Source organism: Prinia subflava, chromosome 1 (genome assembly GCF_021018805.1).
Source record: "Prinia subflava isolate CZ2003 ecotype Zambia chromosome 1, Cam_Psub_1.2, whole genome shotgun sequence".
NCBI classification, from domain to species: Eukaryota; Metazoa; Chordata; class Aves; order Passeriformes; family Cisticolidae; genus Prinia; species Prinia subflava.
In genome coordinates, this window is record NC_086247.1 from 146,144,292 (window position 1) to 146,154,584 (window position 10,293).

The following is a 10,293-nucleotide window of genomic DNA, read 5'->3' on the forward strand; positions in this document are numbered from 1 at the left end:
TTTTCTGTCCTTGCTTCACAGACTGGGCTAGCGTGGAGAAGTTTCACTACTAATTTTTTTAACCTAAAACTACATATTCCTGTTGGAACATCTGTTTTCTGTTCCCAGCGTTTCTTATAGGCTGAGTGAGAAGAGGTGGAAACTTCACTTCTGCCTTCACTCTTAGGAGCAGGACTAAATTTTCCCCCACTGCAGGTTTAGTGACTTCCGAAAAAAATACAAATGATATCTCCGTGAGACTTATCCACCCTCGTGTAACACTGCCACGGTGCCGTTTTGTACGGTAGGACAACGGAATCTATTTTTAAAAACAGATTTAAAACTCTTCTTAAGTGCCCACTGCCACCCATTTTCTCCCAAGGGATTATAAATCACCTGCCTCCAATAATGGAGGTGACCAAAAAAAGAAATATATGTATATATATATCAAAAGCAGGCAAAGCAGAGAGGCTGGGAAAATACAGCAAGCTGGGAAGCAGGAGCCCGCAGGATCCTGGTGGCATCCCCGCACTCAGCCCTGGTTCCAGCTGCCCCGGGCAGGTGAAGCCCTTGGTGCACCATGCCAGCGGCAGCTCAGCTCCTGGAGCATTTTGGCCCTTGCAGAATATATCCCGAAGTAGCAGTTTGAAAAAATTAAAGTACAAAATAAAATTTTAAATACACCTTTCCCTCCCCCCAGCCCCCCATTCTCCTTGGTTTTGTTTGGGAGCGTGTCCCCTGCAGCAGGAGCGACCCTGAGGGTGAGTGAGCCTCTGCCCTTCCTCCCTCTCCTGCCTGCCGAAAGCTATCTCGGAGCTCTTGTGCCCCTTGTCGCAGCAAGGCCGATGATCGTTTTATTTTTGTCCAGCCTGTCCTAAAATCGTGGTACTGTCATTTCCCGGGGCTGCCAAGTGTTTTACAGGGTGCCTGGTTTCGTGGCGTGGCATCGGCAATATTCCATCCCCTCCTCCCGAGCTCCAGCGTTATTACGTGTTTTTCTAGCAGAGGTTTTCCAAACGCAGCCTGTCAGAGCATCGCACCACCGGGTATTTAAAGTCTTGAAAAGGTGAAACCTGTTGACAGTACGTGAGATTAAAGAGATTTTCCTTTCCGTTTTCAGCTCCTTTTGAGCAGGAGGAGGAGTGCCCGAGAGGGGCTCGGTGCCGGCTGGCGTTCGTCCTCTCCTTCAGCCTAGGAATGAATCCCCCAAAGTTTCCTCATTAAGTCAAAAGGCTGAAGAAACGCCTGGCTGCAAAACCACCTCTCATAAATCGCCGCGGATTTTACCCCCCTCCACACACCCCTGCAAAGAACTGAAACTACGAAATACTCCTAATTCCAGCTCCAACGCTCAGAAGTGCAGGCTGAAGGCTTTATGAACATTTAGGGATATATATTCCCGAACAGCTCCATTGTAACACGGGATTGATTTCGTAATAAAGTGGGTTCTTTGGTTGTTTTTGTTTGGTTTTTTTTTTAATTATTATTATTTAATGCAGTCCTCGCGAATCGAAACACACAAAATGCAGCGAGAATGTTCACAATGTTGAGAACACAGTTGTAAATAGAAACATTCATATTTCATCCGATTATAAATATTTGATACTGCAATTGTAAAATGCACATGTTTTATAAACTGGAGAGAAGAAAAAAAAATCCTTTAGCTTTCTTGCTAAAAGGCAAAGTCATTTAATCCTGGCTCCTAAGCAGCTGATGGTTATTCACAGAATTTAAAATTACAGTTTTTATTTTATAGCTGGATTCTTTCCTTCTTTTTTTTTTCCCTTTCTTTTTCTCTTTTCTTAATTTTATACTACTATGTACAGTGTGTATCTATTAGAGCTGCAAAATAAAGAGGTTTTAAGGCAAAGCGAGAAGTTTCCCCCCCACAAACAGCGTCGAACCCGTTCCTGAGCAGCCGCCCACGCACACCCAGGCCCAGGGGGACAAATCCCCCTCCGGAGCAGGGACAGGGACCCCTCTCTCCGGGACAAGCGGGGCACAGCGCCTGGAGCCCCCCAAAACTCCAATTTCGGGGGGTGTGTGCGTGGGGAGGGGGCTGTGGGGAGAAACCCCCGGCCGCCCCCGCCCCGGAGCGTCGCGCTGCGCGCTGCGGAGGGGAAGGTACAACTAAAAATGGGACTTTGAGGGGGAGGGGGGGGGCTAAAACGCTCCCAAATTTTTCGGGGAGGTGATGTCGGAGCAGAGCCGGGTCCCGTCTCTCGGCTGCCCTTCGCGGAGGGGCAGCGGGGCCAGGAGGGAGCAGCAGCCCGGAGAGGCTCCCGCTTTTCGGAGATGGGGTTCCCGAAGTTTTCCCAACAAGTTGGAAGGGGGGATGCTAACCCCATCTCTCTCCACCATCCACGCCTGCTTCCCGCATTCACGGGCGCCCGTGGCTCTCGCTGGCGGTGATGAAGGAGTAGAGGCTCAGGAAAGGACCCCGGGCATGTTTCAAGACGATGTTTTGAGATTTGTTTCCCTAACGTTACTTATATTTTTTTTCTTTCTTTCAAAATTCAATTCTCCTCATCTATCCCCAAAATCAGCCCCAGACACCCCAACTCCAAAAAAAAAAAAAAAAAAAAAAAAAATTACAAAATCACTACAACCACCAAAAAAAAAAAAAAAAAAAAAAAAAGAAGAAAAAAAAAAAAAAGAAGAAAAAAAAAAGGTTAGGGGTGGGGTAAAAAAAAGTTAAAACTCATAGAACAAATAGGAGAACTATTTATTCGGTTCACAGTCGTGTGAAATGCAGCAATAAAAATCTTTGGACTTCAGCAAAAGTTGTTTTTAATTTTCTTTTTTGAATTTCAAAAAACAGCGTCCAATGTCCATTAAAACTGCGCTTAAGTCTATCAAAAAGTAACTTAAGCTTAAAAAAAAAATTCAAAGATAGCATCTAAAAATTCCATACAACCAAAAACAAAAATCAAAAAAACCCAACGAAACCAAACAACAAGTCCAAACCCCCGAAACCAAAACCAACCAACCAAAAAAAGAAAAAAATTATAATCAGATATCTCGGATTTTTACACCACCTTACCTGTAAATTATATATACATAGAATATTGCAGAATTATATCTAATACACAATATTTTCACTATTAATGCTGGTATAGTCTTTATACACTGGCCCTTATGTTTCTTTTTTATTTTTTTTAATTAAATTATTGCATTGTATAAACTTTGACTGCAAACGGCCCCCCCACCCCGGCCTCCCCCCTCCCTCCCTCGCTTCCCTCCCGCCCCCCTTTCCCTCGGCTATTCACTGTCCGACTTGCCGTCTTTCGCCGTGGTGGAGTGGTTGTAGAGCCCCTGGGCCATGAGGTGCACTGCCAGGGAGTTCTTACTGCCCGTCGCCTTCTTGATCTTGGCTCGTTTGTTCTGGAACCAGATTTTGATCTGGGACTCGTTGAGCCCGAGCTCCTGGGCCAGGCTCTGGCGCCGCTGCTCCGTCAGGTACCGGTTCGTCTGGAACTCGGCCTTGAGTCTCTGCAGCTGCTCGGCCGTGAAGGCGGTGCGAGGCCGCTTGTCCTCCTTGTTGGGGTTCTTCTTCTTTGGTTTGCGGGAGCGGGGACCTACGGCCGGGAGAGAGGAGAAGCCCCGACACCGCCACGCTCCGCTGCGGGCAGAGCCCCCCGTGGGGGCACCCACGGCGGGCAGCGCCTCCCCCCCGGAGGGAAAGGACCCCGCTTTGTGCCTCCGCTGCCGGGGATGCTCGGGAGGCGGCGGAACGGGATCCGCGGCCCCCGCAGCCCCCGCGGCCCCCGCTCGCTGCCCCGCTGCCCCCCCGGGCCCTGTCCCCAGCCAGAAACGGAGCCACCGAGCCTCTGTGTCCCGGGAATGCCCGGCAAGGAAAGCTCGCACCAGCAGCAGGGGCACGGAGCTACATTTTACACTCTGAACAGATTTGTTTTGTTTACGAAAACCTCTCTATACTTTTTTAGTCTTTTTTTTTTTTCTTTATTTTCTTTTTTTTTTTTGTGAGTAGCGATAAAAATTCTCCTGGAAATCCTCTCGCAGTTTACTTGGCCAGAAGCATTCTGCCTCTCCGCTGCAGTGCCCATATGGCGCTGCACGGCCCGATCCGAATCGCCGAGATTATTCTCGGGAATATTATTCTCGGCAGCACAAGGAGCCTTTTCTGCCCGGGCCGAGCCATTGTGAGGATGTATGTTAATTAAATATTAACAAAGGAGAGCACTGGAGAACAATGGAGTAAATTCCAATTCAGCTCTGAATATTACCTCTGAGAAAGAGTTTGTTTTCAGATATTACGAAGTAATTTTCATCTCCTTTTACGATCCCTTCCTCAGCTAGCCGACTCCCGGGTGAAAATCCTACCTCGCCGCTTTTGTAAGAGAAAGATCCATATTTTTTTTTTTCTTTTCCCCGGGAGCAGATCTCCTGCCTGCTGTCTCCCATGCCTTCCTCCAGTGTTTTCTATTTGTTTATAACCGGGGTTTTACCGATCTGCCGGAGCCAGCTCTCCTACCCCCGCAGTAGCGAAAGGACATTTTACCCCCTACTTATTAATTTTAATTTTTTTAAATTTCCTTTTTTTTTTTTCTTTTTTTTTTTTTTTAGATAATTTCAGGACGTTCTGCCCGAGTCCTTGCCAAGGGACAGACTCTGCCAAAGAAGTTTCCCATCTCTTGGAAATGTCCTCCGGCCCCCACAGAGCTGATCTACAGCATATGGGGGGAAATTGAAAGAAAGAAAAGAAGCGGCGGCGGCTCGGAGGCCTCTTTTAGAGAAATAAACGATCGCGGATTGTTTTTGGCCAAAAAAGACTAATCAAAACAAGGCGAGGCCTATGGAAATGCCACCTCCCCTTCCCAAACCCAGCGCGGGGGTGGTTCCCGGCAAGGAAAAGGAGAGCTCGCCGGAACGATGAGCGGGGAGCCCGAAGACAGAAGAAGGTTTCTTTTTTCCTCTGTCTTTGCTAAAACTCGTCAGTTGATGGGAAATGCCCCGAGCCCTGGTGGCCACGGCTCCGCCGCGGCGGCGGGGACAGAGGGAGGGAGCCCCGTTCCCTCCTCGTCCCTGCGGCTCCGCGCACCCCCAGCCCACCCTTCATCTTCACCATTCTCAGGCCATTTTAAGCAACTCGCCAAAAAATAAACAACCAAAAAACCAAAACCCAAACAGAAGAAGAAAAAAAGAAAAAAAACCAGACACCAGAAGAAGACAGAGAGGGAAAGTGGAGCGGGGTCTTCTCCACGCCGCTTCCCGGCCTGGCGGCCGGGCGGCGGCGGCCCGGGGAGCCCAGGGAAGGGGCCGCGGCCGCGGGGAGCGGGGCTGCGCCGGGGCAGCGCTTACCTGAGGAGGGCCGGTCCGAGTACCGCGTGCAGTACACCCAGGCGGGCCACAGCATGGGCTGGTTCCCGGCGTTGGAGCTGGCCTGCGAGCTATCCGAGTCCGAGCTCACCGACAGGTCGCCGCCGCTCAGCCCCCGCGCCTTCAGGGCCGCCTCCAGCGCCGCGGGGTCCCCCCCCTTCTTGGCGGCACCGTGCAGGGCCAGCCCGGCGGGGCCGCCCTCCCCTCGGCCCGGCGAGCCCGCCCCGCCGCCGGGCAGCGGAGCGCCGGGGGCCGGCGCCGCGGCGGGGCTGCGGCGGCTCTCCGCGCCGGGCCGCCGGGGCTCTCCGTCGGGGCCGCCCGCCTCCTTCCTCCGCCCGAACTCGGGCCGCAGGATGTTGTCGATGAAGAAGTTGGTGATGCGGTGCGGGTGCGGGTGGGGGTGCGGGGGGTCGCCGGGGGGGAGCAGCAGCCCCCGCCGCCCGCCGCCGCCGCCGGGCTCCGCGTCGCCGCCGGACTCCTGCGGCTCGGCCGCCTCCTCCCGGGGGCTCCGGCCGCCCTCCTCCATGCTGCGCGGCCGCCCCGCCGACGGCTCCGCTGCCCGCCTGCCGCCGACCGGGCGCTGCTGCCGAGCGCTGTCTGTTGTTGCTGCTGCAGTCGGTTGTTCTTTATTTTAATTTTTTTATATATATATTTATATATATATATATATATACACGCACACACAGGTGTCTATTTGCTTTCGTTTCTCCTGGCTTCGCCCGGCATTCAAAATCCAGAGTTAGAAAAAAAAAAAAAAAAAGGAAAAAAAAATTTAAGAGTATTAAAAAAAAAAAAAAATAGGAGACAAATGCGAGGAGACCCGCAAGCCAGCAGCCGAGCCTGCACCACTTCCAACTTTGCCAAAAAATGAAAACACAGGGGCTCCGGTCCTCCCGCCGCCGCTCGCCGCCTCCCGCCGCCGCTCAGCCGCTCGGTCCCGCGGCGCGCTGCCGCCTGCTCCCCCGGCCGCCGCCGCCGCCGCCGCGCCGCATCCGCGGAGGAGAAATTAGCGATAATAAAAATAATAATAACCGCGGAGCGGAGGGGGGGTGCACGAGAAAAAACGAAGCGCCGGTGCCGGGGCGGGGTGTAGGCGGGCTCTGGGCAGCCGGTGTCCCGCGGAGGGCAGGGCGGTGAGGGGCGCCCCGCGGGGCTCCGGCCGGCAGCGCCTCGCCCCGCGCCGCCCCGCGCCCGCACATGCGGGGGCCGCCGCGGGTGGGGGGGCGTCCCGCCCTGCCCTGCCGCCCGCCCTGCGCCGCGCTACGCCCCGGCGGCCGCCGCCGCCGCGCCCGGGCACTTCCACTCGGGTTGTTGTCCTTTAGGTTTTAACGGGGCCCCCGCCGCTGACGTCGCCGGCCCGGGCGCTCCGACACGTGCCTCGGGCCAATGGCAGCGGCGCCGAGCGCACACGTGGTGCGGGGCGCCCCGGTAAGTGACAGCGCCCGCGCCCCTCCCCCGGCCCGGCGCGGCGCGGCCGCCGCGGGACGCGCGGGGGGAGCCGGCGGTGCCCCGCACCCCGCCCGCCCGTGCCCCGCACCCCTCACCCGGGAGGGGTTATCCGGGGAGAATCGCCCCGGTGTTTACCGGGGGAGAGGGGCCGGCATCCCACAATTCCTTGCAGAAACGCATAAATAATATTCAGCGAGCGGCGGCGATACAAAGGGGTCCGGGGGGGACGGAACAGGCCCGGCCCGGTGCCCGCGGGCTGCCCGGGGGTTGCGTCCCCTCCCCGCAGCGCGGTTCGGCCGTAATTGACTCGTCCTTCCCGCAGCCGGACAGGAGCTTTTGATGCGCCCTGACCGCTCCCCAAACGGCATCGCCCCGCCGTGCTGATCCCCTAAACGCCGGCCCGTCACCCTCCTGGCCCCCCAAAAACCCTTGCCTCTTTAGGGCGGGAAAGGTGCCGCACCTGCTTTGCTTGTCCTTAGGGAGAAATACCCCGAAACAAAATTAGGGAGCAAGGTGCGTGTGGATGGACGAAGGGCTGGGGGGGCTGGACAGGTTGCGGGGCTCGGATCCTCCGCGGGGAGGGCGAGAGAGGAGCCAGAAGGCGGGAGCGGGTCCTCCCCCCGCAGCCGAGCCTGGAGCCCTGGCCGGGGCCCGCTCGGTGCCACCGCCCCGACGGGGCGCGCACCGCGGAGCTGCGCGACCCTGCCAGGGCCGAGCAGGGGCGGGAGGGGTTGGCTCGGCCCCAGGGTCCGCCGCATCCCGACCACCGGCTCTCCCCCTAAGTGATGTTTTTAGTTGGAGGTGGCTTCCCTGCGGTGACACGCATCACTCGCCACCTTGAAGGAAAGGGACAGTGAGCCTTTCCTCTCCTCTTCTTTTCCTTTTTCTTTCCTCTTTCTTTCATTTTTTTCTTTCCTTTTTCTTATCCTTTTTTCTTCCCCTTTTTCTTTCCCTTTATTCTTTCATTTATATTTAATTTTAAATTCATCTCCCTGTTTTGTTTGTATTTCGCAGCGGGTCGAGTCCACCAGCGAAGACCAGCGGTGGCTGATCCAAAGTTGTTTTGTTCAAACAAGCACCCAGAGGTTAATTTCTTCAAGAGCCCCATGAAAAGCGATTAGCCTGTCTCCCAAGAAATATTTTCTAATTACTTGGAAGCTCTCGCTTTACTACTACCCCATAATTAAACGTGTTCAAGGTGCTGCACTTCAAACATTTCGCTCCCGGGCGGACCCAAGTTACCGATAAAAACTTTAAACCTCCTTGAACCCCTCGTTACCTGCGCTCTCGCTGCCACTACAGCGTTAACCTTCCCATTCGTTATCCCGCTCCTTTGCGGGGATATTTCTACCCTACACAGGACAGGCGGGAGAATTCCTGAGGTAAACTCCGAAGTAGGAGATAAACAAAGCTGTACAAAACAATTACTGCATCTGCCTGTCCTCTGACAATAATCCAGCACCTCAGGTATGCAGAGGCAGCGGGGGGCGGCTGGGGGTGAAGGGGTGAACCGAAGAAATCTGAACGGTCTATTTATTTTTTAATTTTTTTTTTCTGAGGTTATTTTTATCTGGAAGCTCAATCTCTGTGGAAACATTCCCCAGCAGCACTATCGCTCGCCCGGCTGCAGTTCTCGCAAGCGGCATCGCTGCGAGCGGGGGCTTTTCCTCGGGAACCGCTGCGGGTCACCGAGAGAGGTGGCTTGAAAATGGGAGTTTGGCTTCGTTTTGCTTTGTTTCAGCCTCCCCTCGCAGACCCAGCGCCTGCAAATGTCACCTCTCTGCACACCGGCCATATTTCTTTTCCTTATGCTCTCCGCGTAGTTTCAACGAGGCTCATTCAATGCTGCCACCTTCAAAAAATTTATATTTTCCCTCCCTCAGATAGGTGAGGGTGCGGGTGCAGCGGGACCCCCCACACGCTGCCATTTGCTCGGCGCTTTTGGCACTGAGAACTTTGGAAACGGGATGACAAGCCGGGAGCTCGGTTCGGGGAAGGAGGGAGGGAGGTTGCGGCCGACCCCCGCCCGCCGGCGGGCAGCGGGCAGGCTCCGAGGCCGGGGCCGGGCTGCGGGCAGCCTCCTGGGCTGTTTGTGCCGAGCAAAGCCTCCTTCCCAGCTTTTCTCCACACTCCGGGGAGAAAAAAAAAAAAATAAAAACCTAAACAAACCAAAACAACAAACCTCGAGGTGCTGGGAAGCCAAAATGCCCAGAGCAGTAGTGGAAGAGCAGGGCGGTGCTGCTGCACCTCCCGTTCTCCCAGCGTGGAATGACTGCCTGCAAAACACAGGCATGCACCGAATTTCGCCGGGTTTACAGCGATTCCCCCGTTTCCAGGCAGCCCCTGCCCGTGCCGCCGGGGGAGGTCTGGCAGCGACGCTTCCCCGTGGGCACAGCCTGGGCACATCGCCGCCGCCCTGGCACCCCCGTGTGCCGCCCGCTCACACCCGACACCACTTTATTTTAATTTTTTTTTTCCAAGCGAAACCTTTGAGGCAGCTTTGCCAGCGCGTTGGAGATGCTGGCGGTGGACAGAGCAGAGGGGAGAGGTCGCTGCTCCTTTGCCAGGCTGGCCGTGCCGCAGGTGGTGTGCCCGGCGCTGCCCGGCCTTCCCTGGGCTCTCGCACCAATTTTGGGAGGGGAAAACCAGCAGCGACCCCCGCCTAGCCCTGTCCAGGCTGTCCTGGAGACGGCGGGCCGGGAGAGCTCAGCCCGCACGGCCGCACTTCCCCAGCGCCGCCAACCACGAAAATGAAACCCACGAAAGCTCCGGATTTTCCCCATTCCCCCCATGCCAGGCAGGATGGAGGGCGCTTTGCGGCCGCCGGGATCCCAGCCCGCAGCCTGTCGTGGGACCGGCAGCGCCCATCCATCCGCTTCACGCGGGAATTCTTTCCCATCAACGGGGGCAAACAGACGGGTTGGAAACCCTGGCTCCCACTTTCTTGCGAGATCATGAAAATTTTATGAGCTGTTGGTGGCGAGGGCAGAGCCCGCTGCTGCCGCGCCCGGCCCGAGCTGGGGCTCCCCGCGGAGCGGCCGAGGGCAGCGGAGTGGGGCGCGGAGGATGCTCGAGAGGGAGCGGATGGGGCTGAATGTCAGAGCCCCGACTCGGGAAAGTGGCGCTCGGTCACGGCTGCCGTTCGCAGCAAGGAGTGACGGGGAGCAGCCACCCCCCACCGCCTCCCCTTCCCACGGGAGGGAGGGTGCGCGGGTGGGGTGGGAGTGCCGGCCCCCGCCTCGCCCTGCCCCTGGCCCGGCCCTGCCCCTGGCCCTGTCCCTGTCCCTGTCCTCTCGCTGCCCCGTCTTTCCCCTGCCCTCCCCCGGGCCCTCTTCTTGCCCTGCCCCTGCCCACGAGGAGCAGCGCCCTCCCCTCCCCTCCCCTCTTCTTGCCCTGCCCCTGCCCACGAGGAGCAGCGCCCTCCCCTCCCCTCCCGCTGGGGCTGGGGACAGCCTTCATCGAAAACCGTCACAATATCATTGTCAAACAATAGAAATAAAAGCCTCCGATATTGTCAAAATTAGG

The 10,293-nt window shown here is 56.2% G+C and overlaps 1 protein-coding gene across 1 annotated transcript; it reads right to left on the reverse strand.

The window, feature by feature from the left end:
• Positions 1 to 3,240: 3,240 nt before the first annotated feature.
• Positions 3,241 to 10,135, reverse strand: EN2 (engrailed homeobox 2). The gene is made up of 2 exons (XM_063415919.1): positions 5,302 to 10,135; positions 3,241 to 3,557 (listed from the first exon to the last, which is right to left on the reverse strand). The coding sequence occupies exons 1-2, from the start codon at positions 5,843 to 5,845 to the stop codon at positions 3,241 to 3,243; spliced, it is 861 nt and encodes a 286-aa protein (XP_063271989.1). The 5' UTR covers positions 5,846 to 10,135.
• Between the last annotated feature and the right edge of the window lie 158 nt (positions 10,136 to 10,293).

What these genes read in the sequence shown, in the direction of transcription:
- EN2 (XM_063415919.1), bottom strand. Translation starts at nt 5,845, where the DNA reads ATGGAGGAGGGCGGCCGGAGCCCCCGGGAGGAGGCGGCCGAGCCGCAG. An exon ending in CTCGGACCGGCCCTCCTCAG is followed by an intron (nt 3,558 to 5,301) that starts GTAAGCGCTGCC and finishes TCCCGGCCGTAG; the next exon opens with GTCCCCGCTCCCGCAAACCA.